Consider the following 23,483-nt stretch of genomic DNA (forward strand, 5'->3'; position numbering starts at 1 on the left):
TTCCCCAAGCGGTGATACTCATTGGACCACGTACATCGGTATGTATTAGTCCTAACAAATCACTTGCACGTGTCTCTTTACCACTAAAGGGAGCACGAATCATTTTGCCAAGGAGACAAGATTCGCATATTCCATATGATTGAAAATCAAAGGGTCCAATAATTCCAGTCGACACTAGCCTTTTGATGTGTTTCTCATTTATGTGACCTAATCCACAATGCCAAATGTATGATTCATTTGGTTCACTTGTTTTGAGTCTTTTGGATTGTATGTTATAGATATATTTGCTTGCATCAAAAGTTTCAAGAAGATAAATGCCATTAATTGAAGTGCCTTGGCCTATGGCCAAGTTATTCCTAGAGATTTCACAACAATTATTCTTAATAGCAAAAGAAAATCCTACCATGTCTAACATGGCAACGGAAACGATGTTCTTCGATATAGAAGGTACAAAATAACAATTATAAGCCCCTGTAAATGATTACAAAGGTGAGAACCACAACCGGTATCCAATACCCACATTGAGGTGGAAGTATAATTTATATCAATAACAAATATTTCGGAAGAAATATTACCAAGTGGAGCGTCAAGTCCAACATTGATATCTCCAAAAAATACGGGGCAATTCCTCACCCAATGGCCCATGCCATGACAATAAAGGCATACATTATCGGTAGTCCCACAAGCCAATAAATCCCTATGGTTAGACCTCTTATTTCTCATTTCTCCTTGCTTCCAAAGATAAGGATCTCATGGTGTTAGTGAGGTTGTCTTCACAAGACTTATTCACTAAGTTGCTAGTTGTGTTAGGAGGTGAGGAAGTAGTAATGAATTTAAGAGTACCATCGGAACCAATCCCAAAATGAATTTCTCTAGTCGTATCAAGTTGTTTTGAGAGCAAATTTCGTCGAATGATTTGTGACATGATTCAATAGTGATCGGTGTTAATGAGTTGGATGAATCCATTTTGAAAAAGATAACTACAAAACGGATATGAAGTAAATTAATTAACATTTATCGTTATAATACTTGTAAATATTAATACAAGTATAGCATTTATATAGTAACCTTTACTCAACTATAATAAATGATTCCGAGATTCAAAATTCATATTAACTTGGATGTGAGCCAACGGGCCCTCCACATCTTTACTAATATAACTTGGTGGGTTAACCCTCTTAACAGATTCTACAATTAGAACTCTCGGTCGATGATTTTACATTAAATTCATCTTTAGCCCGAACCTATTGCGGCTACGGTCGCAAAATACCTTCGTTGAGATCAACCAAACTTTCGAAGTGTAATAACTACTTATTACCCCACTTACCCAACGTCAATAGAAGCACCCCGAAAAATCGTATTGTACCCCTTATGAAATTGAGATTTATGGGCTCCTACTATTTGGTAAGGCTAAGTCTCAATCTTTTAAAAGTAAAGGTCGTGCAAATTTATTATCTATCAATTTTAAGTGAGCTAAAAGTCGAATTATCGATAATTATAATTGACATGGTCGAAGACTCAATATGATATGCATGTGTTGTTATGGCGATTTGGCAATGCATGCAACATATTAAAAGAAATGCAAAGCAAAAATAAAATTCCTAGTATGGCCTTCCTAAAATAGAAAATCAAATAATCTATTACATATTCGGAAACCAACTCCTTTGGTCCCTTGAATCTTCAAGGGGCACGCCTCCCAAGAACACCGTCTTCGTCGGAACGCCTTTCCGAATGGCACCGTCTTGAAGGAACTCCTAAAATACAAATAATAATAAAAATACAAAGCTATTCCTAGTATACATTTGTAATATGAAAAACTAGTAAAAATAAAAGTGATACGAGATCACAATAAATTACAACCGAATCAATATTCCCTTACATTACGGGCAATATCGATTAAAAAAACTAAGGCCATACTAAGATAAATTACATAATTCAAAATTACATAAATAAAATATGACATTCAACAATGAAATATGCAGCATTATAATATGTGGCTATCATGCCAAATTATGTGCCAAATCGCCCTATTTAACTTATATCGATCATATAACCCGGTTTTATGGAAATTCACGATTTTGACTTATTAAAATCGCCAAATAATACTAAAATCTAATTTTAGTCCAAGTTAATTATCCTAACACTTTTAGGACTCAAAAATTAGTCATTACTCAATTTTTGGCAATAATTCAACTTGATATAATATTCATGCTCATTTTTTACCCTAAAATCATAACTTTTATGAAATAATTCAAATTAAATTACAATAATTTCAAAATTTGAATTTTAAATTTTTGAACATTCTGGAATATATCCATGACACTCATAATGTCAAAAATTATGGTTTAAAATTTTCGAATTTATTTCGAGAAAATGTAGTTGCGATTTATCGGTTTTATCAAATCAAACATCTAAAGCATACAAAACTTAATCTAATCAATTTTACAACTTTAGATTTGGTAAGTGGGATATAAATGCAACCTAAAATATTTTCTCATGTCATGTAATTTATTTTAGCTATTTATGCTAAAATAGTCACTATTTATGTTATTTTTACTCTAAAAATTCATAAATCATGCAAAATAAATCAAGTTCATGTTAAATTTTACACACAGTGAGTAAAATATGCATGTGACAACATATTTTTAACCATTTTACCTTCATTTAATCCATTTTTATCTCATAAAAATCATAAATCATGCAAATAAATCAAATTTATACGAACTTTTACATACAATAAATAAAATATACATGTGAGGTGATATAAAAATTTCAAGGTCAGAGACTATGTTTAACTATTTTTAGCATTTTAAATACCATTTTAATCATTAAAATGTAAGAAAATAACTAAAAATCATTAAAATGAACAATAAAATACCATAAATCATAAAAATGACCTAGATACATTTTAGGACCAGAATATACAACATGCATTAAGATTTCGTGGCTTTAACTAATAACTCGAAAAAAAACTATAAATCGATTATGCATGCAACATCCTATGCTCTGATACCAATTGTTAGGTTCATATACCTCTTATAAGACATTTCTTATAGTGAACTAATTAACATTTTAATGTGAGTTCTAAAGATCTAGTGCATGCATAATGTTTTGTCCATATTTTGCGCAGGGCTGAAAATATGACCAGGGTAGAATAGTATGAGGGTTAACTAGTATCATCCTATTTTGATGTTATCGTAATCGTACCTAGGCAGGCTTGATTATAATAAAAGTAGTGCAAATAAGGTAAATAATATGACAAAGGGATTTGTACGTGGAAATCCTTGAATGGGAAAAAACCACGGGCACCAAGCCAGGAGAGGATTACACTATGATTTAAGAGGATAATAATATAACGAGCACAAAGTAGTATATTTTCTAAGTATTATAATAGTCTTGCTTGCAATGTGATAAGTTGTGTTGTGTATGTTCGAGTATGCCTTCTTTTGCCAAATGATCTTCAAATGCTCCTTATATAGCCAAGCTGAATGGTTGCCAAATCTTTGTACTTAATGCTGAATATTCCTTCTTAATTGCTGTCTTTATTGTTGTCTTTATTGCGCATTAATGCCTATTAATGCTCCTTCTTTATGACCAAATCTTCCTCTTCAATGACCATATTTATGTTGTAGAAATCTTATATATAATTATCCATGACTTGGCAAATGTTGACCTTACACTTGACCGTTGTCCTCTCCTGCCTGGTGCCTGTCTTCTTGTACCCTGATGGCTTGACGTCCTGACACCCTTATTGTTAGGCCAGGGTTGAACTTGATCCTGAAGATGATGCGGGAGTCCAGGCTCATCGACTGGTGCCAAACTTGGACTACCCTGACACACCTGCCCTGATCGTCAGACTAGGGTAGAATTCTATCCTGTCAGTAGTGCAAAACTCCAGGCCCAATAATTGCCCCTTATCTCCTTATTATCGTTGGGTCATGCCAGTAATGAGGAGATAACCTTCTCTTTTCATCTTTGGACAACTTCTCAAGGACGATTCAGCGTGCTTTATCATTAAGAAAACGACTAGTTGTAGTAAATCCCAATCTTTACCGTCTATAATAATTCTTCACTTCATGCTTTATTATCCACCAAAACATGATCAATTCCTCTAAAATTCTCCCAATCTTTCTTCGATCTTTGTCTTCAACCTTCGTCTATTTTCCCAGAAATTACCAGAAAATCTAACTATGGTTGAAAAAAGAAAATCAACCAATGTTGATGTTGCCCTGGCACACCTTTCGTCCCAAACCCTGAAAATAAGCCTAAATTTTCTGGAAATCAGCCCATCACTTTTGGAGATGCATCCTACACTCTAGCTGTTGATAAGGTCACCATCTTCTACAAAAATTTGAGTTTAAGCCGATGAAGGCTCCCGACGAACAACACTTTTTTCCCCAATCGTCTCAAACTAGAGTTTGAGAAAATTTTGAAGTACAACGAGATCATTCCTGCTGATTCTGACGTATGGATTCTTGAAAATTCTCCCATTTGGGTGGACTGGCTATATGTATCAGGACCAATGTGGTTGGGCGTGACCTGACGTATCTCAATTATGATGCATGCGTTGGTGGTAAGTACCCTGCAACTTTTATTTGTCCTGCACATATTCTGTTAGTTCAAAGGAAAGCAGGAAATATTTAACAGGATATACCTTCTTTTGCAGTGGATGATTTGGTGAGCGCTATTCTTTATCCTTCTGAGAGGGTAACTGTTTTCCTGGTTATTCCTCCTGCGGAGAGGTCATGGCCATTCTGCTCCAGGGTAGAGCGTTTTCCTTGTTGTTTAAAGGCTGGGGGTTCTTCAAGGTTTCTAAGCAGTTAAGGCTGTTGGGCTTCAACTTCTGGTAGTAAGACTTGAATGTCGGGCTTGCCAAAGTCAAGCAGGAAAGTTCACAAGTGGTTGGCCTGTCTCCAGTACTAGAGTTGATCTTGATAAGCTAATTGATCTAACTGATGCCCCTGCCATTCCTACTCGGTATATTCAGTATGTTACCCTGTACGTATGATTCAGTCATGTAGCCTACGTACAGTTGACCTGGCTTGTCTTTGCCCCACTATATGAATCAGTAATATTTGCTTTTTGATCAAGTGTATTCGCGGAGTGAGTGAGTCAATGTTCATTGCTGCGACAAGGCAGGGTAAGACAATGATTATATTGGAAAAGTATCCTGAGCCGATGAAGGCTAGTATGTTTTGTGAGAAAGAGGAATTATGGCGCTCGGTCAGGCGAGGAATAATTTCTGATCGGTGTTAGTATCTAGCCCTGACAAGAGGGATACCATTCGCAGAAACGTCAAGCAATAGTATTTTGTCCAACCAAGGAGAATGTCCTTGGTAGAATCATTAATCATTTTGTTCGTTTGCCCAGGGAGAATGTCCCTGTTAAGACAATTTTTATAATTTGTTGGTCCTGGTCAGGATGGTTATCCATGATAGGGTAGATATACATTTTGCTACCTTTGCCCCATAGGGTAAGGGTTTTATTAATGATATAAAGTTCGTCTTTTAGGCTTGCTTTGTTCAATCCTGTCATTCTTTTCAAATCTTGTTAACCTGTTTTCTTCAAACCTGTTAACCTGTTAAATCTGTTTTCTTCAAACATGTTAACCTGTTTTCTTCAAACCTGTTAACCTGTTAAAATCTTTATTTTGTTAACCTGTTAGATTTTTGAACCTGTCCTGCAATTGAAGCCATCGTAAGTAATTCAATCATGTATGGTTTTTGCCATAATGGTTGAAGGGGTGGGAAAACCGGCCTGACACGAGTGCTTCTGTCCCCTGCCTAACTGGAGGGTTTGGTACTCGGCCTGACAAGAGGGCTTTTTAGACTGATGGTCGGGATAAAACACCCTTGCACCGTCTTGCTGCGTCCAGCCGGTTGTAGATGTGTGTAGAAAATTTAGTCAGGTCAGGCAATTATTTCATGCCTGATTGGTCCTGTTATTTACTGTATCCGGTGATGGTTACCAACTCGTTAGGCACAGTTAAGTGCAAAAGTTTTAAAAAGTACATAAATGGGAAGTCTGGTGTACAGTAGAGGAGCCCTCAATCCTGAAGATTTTATTCATGCAATAACAATTCACGTATAATTTTTTTCAGGATTCAAGTAAAACAAATTTGGTTAGAACATCCAGCATGTGAAACGCAAACACGTAGACAAGAAAATAATGCACATTGTCACGTAACATGTTCAAGAAAGGGCACGGCATAGCACACATTCAGATGAGTATGTTTGGAGTTTTTACTTAGAACATGCAAGGCAGAAATTACCACAAGTATGATTGTGATTTTAGGTGGATGTCATTCCAAGATATTGAAATGAGGACTCCTTGTAGTGTTTGTAGCATGTAAGGTTCTTTAATCTATTGAGGTCAGGCTGATATTTGCTTCAAAGATATTCAAACCATATCTACATGGATTTAAGCAGGGATGACTTCTTCACACCCGTAAACCAAGGAATAAGGAGTATAGCCAGGCTGGCAATTTTTTTTTAAAATGTTTTTTTTACGACCACCTTTTCATTTAATTTCAGCTTGACCTTCTGCTTTAGGGTAGCCATGCCCCAGTTTTTACATATTCTAAATAAGAAATCATTTTTGCATCCTTAGCCGTATAAATTCCCTTTATCTGATTAGCAATTAAAAGTGAATCAGTTTTTACCTTTAGGTTTTGAACACCGAGGTCTAGACATACCTTTAAGCCTACTATCAGGGCTTCATATTCTGCTTCATTATTGGTAGCTTTGAATTCACAGCTTATAGCCTGAGCTATCACGTCTCCCTATGGCGATTTAAGCACTAGTCCTAACTCTAACCCCCTGGCATTAGATGCCCCATCTATGAACAAAGTCCATTCTTCGTCTGGGGTTTTATTTTCTAATTGATTAACCTCATTTTTCAGGTCAGGTTCCAGGTTAGGGCAGAAATCAGCCACAAAGTCTGCTAAGGCCTGCGATTTAATCGTTGTCCTGGGTTCAAAGGAAATGTCGTATGTACTAAGTTGAACCGACCACTTGGCCATCCTACCTGACAATTCAGGCTTGCGTAGGACAGATTTTATGGGTAAGTTGGTCCTGACTATGATAGGGTGACATTCAAAGTAAGGACGTAACTTAGCACATGACATAATTAAAGCTAAGACATATTTTTCAAGTAATCCATACCTCATTTCGGCATCTAGTAGACTTTTACTTACATTGTAGACAGGATGTTGCTGACCTTCCAGTACTTTAACTAGGCACTGATAGTAGTGTCAACGAGAGAGAGATAAACCTACAGGGGTTTTTCTTTGCCTGGCTTGGCCAGTAAAAAATGGAGACTATGATAAATATAGCTTCTAATCCTTGAATAATATTGCCTTGTATTCAGGAGTTTTTTTACTTCCTCGTAGATGTTTATATTTCTTTCAGGGGTGGATTTGTGTTGTTTCTGCCACATAGACTTCAAAGTTGTATCAATATTGAGCCTATAGGGAACATAGCATCAGTTGGAAAACTGGTGAGTTGGATTTATACGAAGTCTGATAGACTTTGGATTAAATGGGTTGATAGTGTCTACCTTAAAGGAGCAAACTGGCATGACTACACACCTGCAAATGATTCTACTTGGACTTGGAAGACTATATGTAAGGTGAAGGAGAAGATTAAGAATGGCTTCACTGATAATTGCTGGACTCCTCACCAGAAAGGGTATACGATTGGTGATGGCTATGACTGGCTAATGGGGACATATCCTACACAGAACTGGACGAAAATTGTGTGGAACGATTGGAATGTGCCCAAACACTCATTCATTTCCTGGCTGATAATGCAAGAAGGTCTTAATACTAAAGCTAAGCTCTATGCCTATGGTTTCTGTCTGGATGATATGTGCTTTTTATGTGTTGAACATTCTGAAACTATTGATCATGTTTTCACTGAATGCAAATTCAGTTGCCAAGTACAAAAATGTGTAGAATACTGGATTGATCGACCTTTTCCCACTGTCAATGAATTACTAAATGCTAATCGAAACAACATGAAATGGAAAGCTTTAGCAGTGGTATTGACTACTTACAGATATTATGTCTGGTCACAACGGAATCAAGCGAGAATCCAGCTCAATGTGTTGAGACCTGTAGTTGTAGCAGAACGGATGAAGAAGATAATCCAACAGAAACTTCGTAGACTTACTGATCTTAGAGGTGGACAAACTAATTTGGAGATAAGAACTTATTTGGGATTCTGTTGATGGGGACGATGATGTTCATTGTTTCTAATTCTTTGGTTATGTAATTAGATAAAGTTTTGAAATATATATATACTCACATTTCACCAAAAAAAAAATATTGAGCCTATAGGTGATAACATCAGCATATACTCCAATTGTATCAAAATGAGATCAAGCAAAGCCATGTATATATATGTATATATATGTATATATATATATATATATATATGTATATATGTATATATGTATATATGTATATATGTATATATGTATATATGTATATATATGTATATATGTATATACATATATACATATATATACATATATACATATATACATATATATACATATATATACATATATATATATATATATATATATATATATATATATATATATATACATATATATACATATATATATATATATATATATATATATATATATATATATATATATATATATATTAGAAACTTACTAATTCAGGCCTGACAGAATCAGGGGACTGAGATCTTATTAGGACATGCATGTCAGGGTACTCATACCTGATCTATTTCCATGCATGTTGATGCTACATATGTGGCCCTAACTGGGTACTGTAATTACTAGGTGAGAAACTTACCTGACTCGGAAGGCTTTAAGGTTTCAAAATAACAGTCCATGGCTGATTTTTGTTCAGGTCAGAATCCGGCCTGTCAGTTTTGGATGTCCCTGACTGGTATTGGTAATTGGAACTCCAGTATTGCTTTAATCTGTTCAGGACTGACTGTTATGTCTACTTTGGTCACCATGTAACTCATAAACTTACCACATGTCACATAAGGTTGCACTTGTAGGACCGAAATATCTTACAAGGATATCACAAGTAACTTATAAATGATACACATGAATTATAAATCATAACCATGTTAACTAGCAGGCCATGATAGGTTATGTCTCCAAACGTTCAGGTTGTGTAATGTGTGTAACATGTTAATACTAAAAATTCTATTGATCAAAGGTTCTAAAATCATGCTAGACATGCTTGATATATAATAAGGAAAAGTTAATGAGTAATAATGTACGGATTCATAACAGTAGTATGATAATAGATCTAAGCATGTCAGGACAGGCTAGTCATGACAGGTTAATTCATCCTTCAAAAAGTCAATCAGGTCAGGCTTGGTCGATTTATTTTTCCATGTTCAGCCAGGTCAGGTTAGGCTTGACTGACCCTGGCATATCAGGACTGTCCAAAAACTATCATATGTAATATGGTCATTACTAAAAATATTTAATTCATATCTACCTTGGAATATGTACTCATGATGACATATTTATTTAAAAGTTATGTAAAAGATACGACTTACCTGTGTAGGAATATTACTTAATACCTTTATTGATTTATTTTGTGTTATTGGGTTTCATACTGTCGATCAGCATTCCCTGTCTGGTCTGTCCTGATTGGATCTTTAAAGGCAATCAGGGTTAATTAAGCGAGATACTTTATTTTTGAGAACTCTTTCTTCATTGACGTTGATCACTTTATTCCTTCCTCGGTCTCTTTCCACTAAGGGTGCACCACATTGCGTGATATAAATCTCCTTGTGTCTAATCTCAGGCTTGGTACAGCCGTTCAGGGTTGAACTGAATGGCCAGGCTTGTAATGACATTGAGGCCTGCCCTGATACTGTCAAGAACTGACTTTGAAGCCTGTCATGATCAGGACTGGATTGCCCTGCCAGGCTTGAATTTTCGAAGTTCAAGGTTTCATTTCCTAAAAACATCAAATTATTAGAATTAAGAAAATTCACCATAGAATAAAAGCCAAAAGTACCGAAATTTTAAGATATATTGCTTATATTTTGCGAAACTTGTATTAGATCTAGGAAAAAACTTATCTTTCAATTTTCTTTGTGACAAATATGTCCTTGAAATCTGCATTCTCTTAGTCAACGCTAAAAGTTGTTATACTTATGATCGTTGAAAGGAATTTTGACTTGATTTGGTAATTTTTCTTTTGGATCTAGCAATTCTTCATTGGAAATGGAAGTTATGGAAACTCTTGTATCAATTTTTTCCAAGGCTCTCAAACTTGTGAGAAGACAGAATTTTGTGAACATTCTTGTAGGATTAATAAACTAGTTTCCCCACAGACGGCGCCAATAGTTTTGTCCATATTTTGCGCAGGGCTCAAAATATGACCAGGGTAGAATAGTATGAGGGTTAACTAGTATCATCCTAATTTGATGTTATCGTAATCGTACCTAGGCAGGCTTGATTATAATAAAAGTAGTGCAAATAAGGTAAATAATATGATAAAGGGATTTGTACGTGGAAAACCCTTGAATGGGAAAAAACCACGGGCACCAAGCCATGAAAGGATTTCACTATGATTTAAGAGGATAATAATATAACGAGCACAAAGTAGTATATATTCTAAGTATTATAATAGTCTTGCTTGCAATGTGATAAGTTGTGTTGTGTATGTTCGAGTATGCCTTCTGTTTTGCCCATATTTTGCGCAGGGCTGAAAATATGACCAGGGTAGAATAGTATGGGGGCTAACTAGTATCATCCTATTTTGATGTTATCGTAATCGGACCTAGGCAGGTTTGATTATAATAAAAGTAGTGCAAATAAGGTAAATGATATGACAAAGGGATTTGTACGTGGAAAACCCTTGAATGGGAAAAACCCACCAGCACCAAGCCAGGAGAGGATTTCATTATGATTTAAGAGGATAATAATATAACGAGCACAAAGTAGTATATTTTCTAAGTATTATAATAGTCTTGCTTGCAATGTGATAAGTTGTGTTGTGTATGTTTGAGTATGCCTTTTTTGCCAAATGATCTTCAAATGCTCCTTATATAGCCAAGCTGAATGGCTGCCAAATCTTTGTACTTAATGCTGAATATTCCTCCTTAATTGTTGTCTTGATTGCTGTCTTTATTGCACATTAATGCCTATTAATGCTCCTTCTTTATGACCAAATCTTCCTCTTTAATGACCATATTTATGTTATAGAAATCTTATATATAATTATCCATGACTTGGTCAAATGTTGACCTTACACTTGACCGTTGTCCTCTCCGGCCTGGTGCCTGTCTTCTTGTACCCTGGCGGCTTGACATCCTGATACCCTGATTGTCAGGCCAGGGTTGAACTTGATCCTCAAGATGATGCGGGAGTCCAGGCTCATCAACTGGTGCCAAACTTGGACTACCCTCACGGACCTACCCTGATCGTCGGGCCACCATAGAATTTTATCCTGTCAGTAGTGCGAAATTCCAGGCCCAACAATTGCCCCTTATCTCCTTATTATCGCTGGGTCAAGCCAGTAATGAGGAGATAATCTTCTCTTTTTATCTTTTGACAACTTCTCCAGGACGATTCAGCGTGCTTTATCTTTAAGAAAACGGCTAATTGCAGTAAATCCCAATCTTTACCGTCTATAAATAATTTCTTTGCTTCATGCTTTATTATCCACCAAAACTTGATCAATTCCTCTAAAATTCTCCCAATCTTTCTTCGATCTTTATCTTCAACTTTCGTCTATTTTCCCAGAAGTTACCAGAAAATCTAGCTATGGTTGTAAAAAGAAAATCAACCAGGGTTGTTGTTGCTCCTGGCACACCATTCGTCCCAAACCCTGAAAATAAGCCTGAATCTTCTGGAAATCAATCCATCACTCTTGGAGATGCATCCCCTGCTCTAGCTGTTGATAAGGTCACCATCTTCTACAAAACTTTGAGCCGATCGAGGTCCTTAATGAACAACATTCTTTCCCCAATCGTCTCAAACTTAAGTTTGAGAAAATTTTGAAGGGTAAAGGGATCATTCCTGCTGATTCTGACGTATGGATTCCTAAAAATTCTCCCATCTGGGTGGACTGGCTGTATGTATCAGGGCCAACTTAGTTGGGCCTGACCTGACGTATCTCAGTTATGATACATGTGTCGGTGGTAAGTATCCTGTAACTTTTGCTTGTCCTGCACATATTCTGTTTAGTGCAAAGGAAAGCAAGAAATATTTAAGAGGATATACCTTCTTTGCAGTTGACGATTAGCTATCTAATAGTTATTATCCCTCTGAAAGGGTAACTACTTTCCTGGCAATTTCCTCTTTTTGAGAGGTCGTGGCCATTCTGCTGCAGGGTGGAATGCTTTCTTCGTTGTTTGCAGGCTGGAGGATTCTCAAGGTTCCAAAGCATGTTAAGGCGCTACTACGGCTTCAACTTTAGATCTTCTACCAAAATTGTAAATTTTGGCATAGCAGACTTGAATGCCGGGCTTGCCAAAGTCAAGCAGGAAAGTTCACATGTGGTTGGCCTGTCTTCAGTACTGGAGCTGATCTTGATAAGATAATTGATCTGACTGATGCCCCTGCCATTCCTACTCGGTATATTCAGCATGTTACCATGTACGTATGATTCAGTCATGTAGCCTACGTACAATTGACCTGGCTTGTCTTTGCCCCACCATATGAATCAGTAATGTTTGCTTTTTGATCAAGTGTATTCGCGGAGTGTGTGAGTCAATGTTCATTGCTGCGACAAGGCAGGGTAAGACAAGTATTATATTGGAAAAGTATCCTGAGCCGATGAAGGCTAGTATGTTTTGTGAGAAAGAGGAATTATGGCGCTCGGTCAGGCGAGGAATAATTTCTTATCGGTGTTAGTATCTAACCCTGACAAGAGGGATGTCATTCGCAGAAATGTCAAACAATGGTATTTTGTCCAACCAAGGAGTATGCCCTTGGTAGAATCATTAATCATTTTGTACATTTGCCCCGGGGGAATGTCCTTGTAAAGATAATTTTATATTTTGTTGGTCCTAGTCAGGGAGATTATCCCTGATAGGATAGATATACATTTTGCTACCTTCGCCCCAAAGGGTAAGGGTTTTATTAATGATATAAAGTTCATCTTTCAGGCTTGCTTTGTTTAATCCTGTCATTCTTTTTTTTTAGGTGAAATGTGAGTATATATATATATATTTTAAAAAGACATATCCAATTACAAAAGGACCAAAAAGCTTTCTACAAATAGAAACAAAGCATTCCTATTAACAGAAACCGATCCAAGTCCTTGCATTCAACTCATTTTGTCCTCCTCTTTGATCAGTAAATTTGCGAATTTGTTGTTGGACCACCATCTTCATCCGTTCTGCCACTAGCACAGGCCTGGCAACACTGAACTGAGTTCGAGCAAGATTGCGTTGATGCCAAACTATGTACCTGTAGCACGAGAGCACCAAGGCTAGAGCCTTCCATTTCATGCTGTTATCAGAAACATTCAGCAGCTCACTATCAGTGGGGAAAGGACGTTCAATCCAATCTTCAACATATTTCTGAACTTGACAACTGAATTTACATTCAGTAAATAGATGCTCATTAGTTTCAGCCTGTTCTGCACACAGGATACACAGGTCATCCTGACAGCATCCATACGAAAAGAGCCTGGCTTTGGTATTCAATCCACCCTGCATTATCAACCATGAATTGAAGGAATGTTTGGGCACATTCCATTCATTCCAAACTATTATTGTCCAATGCTGAGTAGGAGTTGTTCCCATAATCCATTCATATCCATGGCTAATTGTATAACCTTTTTGATGAGGAGCCCAACAATTATCAATGAATCCATGTTTAAGCTGCTCCTTCACCTTACAAATAGTCTTCCAGGTCCAAGTTGAGTCATTTACAAATAATCCTGTCATTCTTTTCAAACCTGTTTTCTTCAAACCTGTTAACCTGTCTTCTTTAAACCTGTTTACCTGTTTTCTTCAAACCTGTTAACCTGTTTTCTTTAAACCTGTTAACCTGTTTTCTTTAAACCTGTTTACCTGTTTTTTTAGTGTTTGCTCCTATCTTGCGATTTAAAGCCAACGTAAGTAATTCAACCATGTATGTTTTTGCCATAGTGGTTGAAGGGGTGGGAAAACCGGCCTGACAGGAGGGCTTATGTCCCCTGCCTGACTGGAGGGCTTGGTACTTGGCCTGACAGGAGGGCTTTTTAGACTGATGGTCAGGATAAAACACCCTTGCACCGTCTTGCTGCGTCCAGTCGGTTGTAGATATGTGCAGCAAATTTAGTCAGGTCAGGCAATTATTTCATGCATGATTGGTCCTGCTATTTACTGTATCCGGTGATGGTTACCAACTCGTTAGGCACAGTTAAGTGCATTTTTTAAAAAGTACGTAAACGTACAGTAGACTAGCCCTCAATCCTGAATATTCATGCATATAAACATTTATCATGTATAATTGTTCAGGATTAAAAAATAAGAGAAATTGGGTTAGTTGCATATATATAGACATGGATTGCACATAGGACATATGAAGCACGTAATTTTTCAGATAGCACATCAGGTTGAAACACTGATAGCAAAGATATAGTTTTTACCTGATTCAGGGCTGATATAGATTCTTATACATGAAATAATTTCAAATGTGTTACATTCCAAGATCTTGGGATCATTTCTCCTTTTAATGTTTGGAGCATGTAAGATTCTTCAATCTGTTGGGGTCAGGCTGATATTTGCTTCAAAGATATTCAAACCATATCTACATGGATTTTAGCAGGGTTGACTTCTTCACAACACTAAACCAATGAATAAGGAGTTTGTCTAGGCTGGCAATCTTTTTGTTTTCTTTTTTACGACCACCTTTTCATTTAATTTCAGCTTGACCATTTGCTTTAGGGTAGCCATGCCCCAGTCCACAAATGGCTAGGGTGTAAAGATTGGATGCAATAACTTAGTTTGTTGATGAATAGTTGGAGCGTGCTTATGACAGGCTTCACATTTCGTGTTGTAGTCCAGGCAGTAAGCCATCAGGGTTGGCCAATAGTTTCCAGTCCTCAGAACTTTGCTTTGCTTCATGTGGTAGGAGACAGTTCACGTATGATTTAGCCTGAAATCTTTTAAACAACGTGTCATTGATAACAAAATAGGTAGAACTCTAATTCTAAATGCTCTTAGCCTTATGCCTGCCCTACGGTAGTATATCTCGCAGGAACCAATCATAATAAGGCTTAGTCTATGAATCATTGTCAGTATTGACAGGATTCACCTGTTCAGGCTTACTGATGGCAGGTTTAAGTAAATGTACAATAAGTACTTTATCATAGCAGGGGTGAAATTTGAACCAAGGCTGACCAAAGCACCAGCCTCGGTATTCAGGTCTCTTGGTATTTCTCAATATCAAATGAATGTAACCTAGCGCAAAGTTTTTTTTTTTAACACATTCTAAACGTAAAATTATTTTTGAATCCTTTGCTGTGTAAGTTTTCATTTATTTGATTGGCAATTAAAAGTGAATCAGTTTTTACCTTCAGGTTCTGAACATCGAGGTCTAGACATACCTTTAGGCCTGCTATCAGGGCTTCATATTCTGCTTCATTGTTAGTGGCCTTGAACTCACAGCTTACAGCCTGAGCTATCATATCTCCCTGTGGTGATTTAAGCACTAATCCTAACCTTGTCCCCCTAGCATTGGATGCCCCATCTATGAACAAAGTCAATTCTTGGTCTAAGGTCTTATCTTCTAATTGGTTAACTTCTTTTTCGAGGTCAGGTTCTAGGTTAGGGCTAAAATCAGCCACGAAGTCTGCTAAGGTCTGTGATTTAATTGCTGTCCTGGGTTCAAAGGTAATATCATAGGTACTAAGCTGGACTGACCATTTGGCCATCCTGCCTGACAGTTCAGGCTTCCGCATGACAGAATTTATGGGTAGGTTAGTTTTGACTATGATAGGCTGACACTCGAAATAAGGGCGCAACTTGGTTTACGATATAATTAAAGCTAAAACATATTTTTCAAATAAATCATACCTCATTTCAGCATCTAGTACACTTTTTACTTACATCGTAGACATGATGTTGCTGACCTTCTTGTACTTTAACTAGGCACTGATAATATTGTCAATGAGAGAGAGAGAGAGAGAGAGAGAGAGAGAGATAAACCAGCAAGGGTTTTGCCTGGCTTGGCCTGTAAAAATGGAGACGATGATAAATATAGCTTCTAATCCTTGAATAATGTTGCTTCGTATTCAGGAGTTTTTTTACTTCCTCGTAGATGTTTATATTTCTTTCAGGGGTGGATTTGTGTTGTTTCTGCCGCACAGACTTCAAAGATGTATCAATATTGAGCTTGTAGGTGATAACATCAGCATATACTTCAACTGTATCAAAATGAGATCAAGCAAAGCCATATATATATTTATATATATTTTTTTTTTTAGAAACTTACTAATTCAGGCCTGATAGAATCAGGGGAGTGAGATCTTATTAGGACATGCATGTCAGGGTACTCATACCTGATATATTTCTATGGAGAATGATGCTACATATGTGGCCCTAACTGGGTACTGTAATTGCTAGGTGAGAAACTTACCTGACTCGGAAGGCTTTAAGGTTTCAAAATAACAGTCCATGGTTGATTTTTGTTCAGGTCAGAATTCGGCCTGTCAGTTTTGGATGTCCCTGACTGGTTTTGGTAATTGGAACTCCAGTATTGCTTTAATCCGTTCAGGACTGACTGTTATGTCTCCTTTGGTCACCATGTAACTCATAAACTTACCACATGTCACATAAAGTTGCACTTGGCAGGACCGAAATATCTTACAAGGATATCACAAGTAGCTTATAAATGATACACATGAATTATATAAATAATAACCATGTTAACTAGCAGGCCAGGATAGATTATGTCTCCAAACGTTCATGTTGTGTAATGTGTGTAACATGTTAATATTAAAAATTCTATTGATTAAAGGTTCTAATATAATGCCAGACATGCTTGATATATAATAAGGAAAAGTTAATGAGAAATCATGTACGGATTCATAACAGTAGTATGATAATAGATCTAAGCATGTCAGGACAGTCTAGTCATGACAGGTTCATTCATCCTTCAAGAAGTCAATCAAGTCAGGCTTGACTGACCCTGGCATATCAGGACTGTCCAAAAACTATCATATGTAATATGGTCATTACTAAAAATGATTAATTCGTATCTACCTTGGAATATGTACTCATGATGACATATTTATTTAAAAGTTATGTAAAGGGTACGACTTACCTGTGTAGGAATAATACTTAATACCTTTAATGATTTATTTTTGTGTTATTGGGTTTCATACTGTCGATCAGCATTCCCTGTCTGGTCTGTCCTGATTGGATCTTTAAAGGCGGTCAGGCTTGATTAAGCGAGAAACTTTATTTTTGAGAGCTCTTTCTTCATTGATGTTGTTCACTTTTTTTTTCCTCGATCTCATTCCACTGAGAATGTACCACGTTGAGTGATACAAATCTCCTTGTGTCTATTCTCAGGTTTTGTACAGCCGTTCATGGTTGAACTGAATGGCCAGGCTAGTAATGACGTTGAGGCCTGCCCTGATACTGTCCAGAACTGACTTTGAAGGCTGTCACGATCAGGACTGGATTGCCCTGCCAGGCTTGAATTTTCGAAGTTCAAGGTTTCATTTCCTAAAAACATCAAATTATTAGAATTAAGAAAATTCACCATAGAATAAAAGCCAAAAGTACCGAAATTTTAAAATATATTGTTAACATTTTACAAAACTTGTATTAGATCTAGGAAAAACTTATCTTTAAAATTTTTTTTGTGACAAATATGTCCTCGAAATCCGCATTCTCTTAGTAAACACTGGAGTTTGTTATAATTATGATCGTTGGAAGGAACTTTGACTTGTTTTGGTAATTTTTCTTTTGGATCTAGCAATTCTTCATTGGAAATGGGAGTTATGGAAGCTCTTGTATCAATTTTTCCCAAGGCTCTCAAACTTGTGAGAAGAAAAAATCTTGTGAAATTTCTTGTAGGATTAATAAACTAGTTTCCCCACAGACGGCGCCAATTATTTTGCCTATATTTTGCGCAGGGCTGAAAATATGACCAGGGTAGAATAGTATGGGGGCTAACTAGTATCATCCTATTTTGATGTTATCGTAATCGTACCTTGGCAGGCTTGATTATAATAAAAGTAGTGCAAATAAGGTAAATAATATGACAAAAGGATTAGTACGTGGAAAACCCTTAAATGGGAAAAAACCACGGGCACCAAGCCAGGAGAGGATTTCACTATGATTTAAGAGGATAATTATATAACGAGCACAAAGTAGTATATTTTCTAAGTATTATAATAGTCTTGCTTGTAATGTGATAAGTTGTGTTGTGTATGTTCGAGTATGCTTTTCTTTTGCCAAATGATCTTCAAATGCTCCTTATATAGCCAAGCTGAATGGCTGCCAAGTGCCAAATCTTTGTACTTAATGCTGAATTTTCCTCCTTAATTGCTGTCTTTATTGCGCATTAATGCCTATTAATGCTCCTTCTTTATGACCAAATCTTCCTCTTTAATGACCATATTTATGTTGTAATATCTTATATATAATTATCCATGACTTGGTCAAATGTTGATCTTACACTTGACAGTTGTCCTCTCCGGCCTGGTGCCTGTCTTCTTGTACCCTGGCGGCTTGACATCCTAACACCCTGATTGTCAGGACAGGGTTGAACTTGATCCTGAAGATGATGCGGGAGTCCAGGCTCATCAACTGGTGCCAAACTTGGACTACCCTAACGGACCTGCCCTGATCGTCAGGCCAGGGTAGATTTCTATCCTGTCAGTAGTGCGAAATTCCAGGCCCAACAATTGCCCCTTATCTCCTTATTATCGCTGGGTCAGGCTAGTAATGAGAAGATAACCTTCTCTTTTTATCTTTTGACAACTTCTCCAGGACGATTCGGCGTGCTTTATCTTTAAGAAAACGGCTAATTGCAGTAAATCCCAATCTTTACCGTCTATAAATAATTTCTTCGCTTCATGCTTTATTATCCACCAAAACTTGATCAATTCTTCTAAAATTCTCCCAATCTTTCTTCGAACATTATCTTCAACTTTCGTCTATTTTCCCAGAAGTTACCAGAAAATCTAGCTATGGTTGTAAAAAGAAAATCAACCAAGGTTGTTGTTGCTCCTGGCACACCATTCGTCCCAAACCCTGAAAATAAGCCTGAATCTTCTGGAAATCAATCCATCACTCTTGGAGATGCATCCCCTGCTCTAGCTGTTGATAAGGTCACCATCTTCTACAAAACTTTGAGCCGATCGAGGTCCTTAATGAACAACATTCTTTCCCCAATCGTCTCAAACTTGAGTTTAGAAAATTTTTAAGGGTAAAGGGATCATTCTTGCTGATTCTGACGTATGGATTCCTGATAATTCTCCCATCTGGGTGGACTGGCTGTATGTATCAGGGCCAACTTGGTTGGACCTGACCTGACGTATCTCAATTATTATACATGCGTCGGTGGTAAGTATCCTGTAACTTTTGCTTGTCCTGCACATATTCTGTTTAGTTCAAAGGAAAGCAAGAAATATTTAAGAGGATATACCTTCTTTGCAGTTGACGATTAGCTATCTGATAGTTATTATCCCTCTGAAGGGGTAACTACTTTCCTGGCAATTTCCTCTTTTTGAGAGTTCGTGGCCATTCTGCTGCAGGGTGGAGTGCTTTCTTCGCTGTTTGCAGGCTGGAGGATTCTCAAGGTTCCAAAGCATGTTAAGGCGCTACTACGGCTTGAACTTCGGATCTTCTACCAAAATTGTAAATTTTGGCATAGCAGACTTGAATGCCGGGCTTGCCAAAGTCAAGCAGGAAAGTTCACAGGTGGTTAGCCTGTCTTCAGTACTGGAGCTGATCTTGATAAAATAAATGATCTGACTGACGCCCCTGCCATTCCTACTCGGTATATTCAGCATGTTACCATGTACGTATGATTCAGTCATGTAGCCTACGTACAATTGACCTGGCTTGTCTTTGCCCCACCATATGAATCAGTAATGTTTGCTTTTTGATCAAGTGTATTCGCGGAGTGTGTGAGTCAATGTTCATTGCTGCGACAAGGCAGGGTAAGACAAGGATTATATTGGAAAAGTATCCTGAGCCGATGAAGGCTAGTATGTTTTGTGAGAAAGAGGAATTATGGCGCTCGGTCAGGCGAGGAATAATTTCTTATTGGTGTTAGTATCTAGCCCTGACAAGAGGGATGTCATTCGCAGAAATGTCAAACAATGGAATTTTGTCCAACCAAGGAGTATGCCCTTGGTAGAATCATTAATCATTTTGTACATTTGCCCCGGGGGAATGTCCTTGTAAAGATAATTTTATATTTTGTTGGTCCTAGTCAGGGAGATTATCCCTGATAGGATAGATATACATTTTGCTACCTTCGCCCCCAAAGGGTAAGGGTTTTATTAAGGATATAAAGTTCATATTTAAGGTTGCTTTGTTTAATCTTGTCATTCTTTTCAAACTTGTTAACCTGTTAAACCTGTTTTCTTCAAACCTGTTAACCTGTCTTCTTTAAACCTGTTTTCTTCAAACCTGTTAACATGTTTTCTTTAAACCTGTTAACTTGTTTTCTTTAAACATGTTAACCTATTTTTTTAGTGTTTGCTCCTATCTTGCGATTTAAAGCCAACGTAAGTAATTCAACCATGTATGGTTTTTGCCATAGTGGTTGAAGGGGTGGGAAAACCAGCCTGACAGGAGGGCTTATGTCCCCTGCCTGACTGGAGGGCTTGGTACTTGGCCTGACAGGAGGGCTTTTTAGACTGATGGTCGAGATAAAACACCCTTGCACCGTCTTGCTGCGTCCAGTCGGTTGTAGATATGTGCAGCAAATTTAGTCAGGTCAGGCAATTATTTCATGGATGATTGGTCCTACTATTTACTGTATCCGGTGATGGTTACCAACTCGTTAGGCACAGTTAAGTGCATTTTTAAAAAAGTACGTAAACGTATAGTAGACTAGCCCTCAATCCTGAATATTCATGCATATAAACATTTATCATTTATAATTGTTCAGGATTAAAAAATAAGAGAAATTGGGTTAGTTGCATATATATATAGACATGGATTGCACATAGGACATATGAAGCACGTAATTTTTCAGATAGCACGTCGGGTTGAAACACTGATAGCAAAGATATAGTTTTTACCTGATTCAGGGCTGATATAGATTCTTATACATGAAATAATTTCAAATGTGTTACATTCCAAGATCTTGGGATCATTTCTCCTTCTAATGTTTGGAGCATGTAAGATTCTTCAATCTGTTGGGGTCAGGCTGATATTTGCTTCAAAGATATTCAAACCATATCTACATGGATTTTAGCAGGGATGACTTCTTCACAACACTAAACCAATGAATAAGGAGTTTGGCCAGGCTGGCAATCTTTTTGTTTTCTTTTTTACGACCACCTTTTCATTTAATTTCAGCTTGACCATTTGCTTTAGGGTAGCCATGCCCCAGTCCACAAATGGCTAGGGTGTAAAGATTGGATGCAATAACTTAGTTTGTTGATGAATAGTTGGAGCATGCTTATGACAGGCTTCACATTTCGTGTTGTAGTCCAGGCAGTAAGCCATCAGGGTTGACCAATAGTTGCCAGTCCTCAGAACTTTGTTTTGCTTCATGTGGTAGGAGACAGTTCACGTATGATTTAGCCTAAAATCTTTTAAACAACGTGTCATTGATAACAAAATAGGTATAACTCTAATTCTAAATGCTCTTAGCCTTATGCCTGCCCTACGGTAGTATATCTCACAGGAACCAATCATAATAAGGCTTAGTCTATGAATCATTGTAGTATTGACAGGATTCACCTGTTCAGGCTTGCTGATGGCAAGTTTAAGTAAATGTACAATAAGTACTTTATCATAGCAGGGGTGAAATTTGAACCAAGGCTGACCAAAGCACCAGCCGCGGTATTCAGGTCTCTTGGTATTTCTCAATATCAAATGAATGTAACTTAGCGCAAAGTTTTTTTTTAACACATTCTAAACTTAAAATTATTTTTGAATCCTTTGTTGTGTAACTTTTCATTTATTTGATTAGCAATTAAAAGTGAATCAGTTTTTACCATCAGGTTTTGAACACCGAGGTCTAGACATACCTTTAGGCCTGCTATCAGGGCTTCATATTCTGCTCTATTATTAGTGGCCTTGAACTCACAGCTTACAGCCTGAGCTATCATATCTCCCTGTGGTGATTTAAGCACTAATCCTAACCCTGTCCCCCTAGCATTGGATGCCCCATCTATGAACAAAGTCCATTCTTGGTCTGAGGTCTTATCTTCTAATTGGTTAACTTCTTTTTCGAGGTCAGGTTCTAGGTTAGGGCTAAAATCAGCCACGAAGTCTGCTAAGGCCTGTGATTTAATTGTTGTCCTGGGTTCAAAGGTAATATCATAGGTACTAAGCTGACTGACTATTTGGCCATCCTGCCTGACAGTTCAGGCTTCCGCATGACAGATTTTATGGGTAGGTTAGTTTTGACTATGATAAGCTGACACTCGAAATAAGGGCGCAACTTGGTTTACGATATAATTAAAGCTAAAACATATTTTTCAAATAAATCATACCTCATTTCAGTATCTAGTAGACTTTTTACTTACATCGTAGACATGATGTTGCTGACCTTCTTGTACTTTAACTAGGCACTCATAATATTGTCAATGAGAGAGAGAGAGAGAGAGATAAACCAGCAAGGGTTTTGCCTGGCTTGGCCAATAAAAATGGAGACGATGATAAATATAGCTTCTAATCCTTGAATAATGGTGCCTCGTATTCAGGAGTTTTTTTACTTCCTCGTAGATGTTTATATTTCTTTCAGGAGTGGATTTGTGCTGTTTCTGCCGCACAGACTTCAAAGATGTATCAATATTGAGCCTATAGGTGATAACATCAGCATATACTTCAATTGTATCAAAATGAGATCAAGCAAAGCCATATATATATTTATATATATATATTTTTTTAGAAACTTACTAATTCAGGCCTCACAGAATCAGGGGAGTGAGATCTTATTAGGACATGCATGTCAGGGTACTCATACCTGATCTATTTCTATGCAGGATGATGCTACATATGTGGCCCTAACTGGGTACTGTAATTGCTAGGTGAGAAACTTACCTGACTCGGAAGGCTTTAAGGTTTCAAAATAACAGTCCATGGCTGATTTTTGTTTAGGTCAGAATTCGGCCTGTCAGTTTTGGATGTCCCTGACTGGTTATGGTAATTGGAACTCCAGTATTGCTTTAATCCGTTCAGGACTGACTGTTATGTCTCCGTTGGTCACCATATAACTCATAAACTTACAACATGTCACATAAAGTTACACTTGGCAGGACCGAAATATCTTACAAGGATATCACAAATAGCTTATAAATGATACACATGAATTATATAAATCATAACCAT

The 23,483-nt window shown here is 37.2% G+C and overlaps 1 protein-coding gene across 1 annotated transcript; it reads right to left on the reverse strand.

Annotated features, from left to right (window-relative positions):
- Positions 1 to 13,256: 13,256 nt before the first annotated feature.
- On the reverse strand, positions 13,257 to 13,910 carry LOC141652929 (uncharacterized). Its single transcript, XM_074460551.1, has one exon. The coding sequence runs from the start codon at positions 13,908 to 13,910 to the stop codon at positions 13,257 to 13,259; it is 654 nt and encodes a 217-aa protein (XP_074316652.1).
- Positions 13,911 to 23,483: the final 9,573 nt, after the last annotated feature.

Source organism: Silene latifolia, chromosome 1, assembly GCF_048544455.1.
Source record: "Silene latifolia isolate original U9 population chromosome 1, ASM4854445v1, whole genome shotgun sequence".
NCBI lineage: Eukaryota > Viridiplantae > Streptophyta > Magnoliopsida > Caryophyllales > Caryophyllaceae > Silene > Silene latifolia.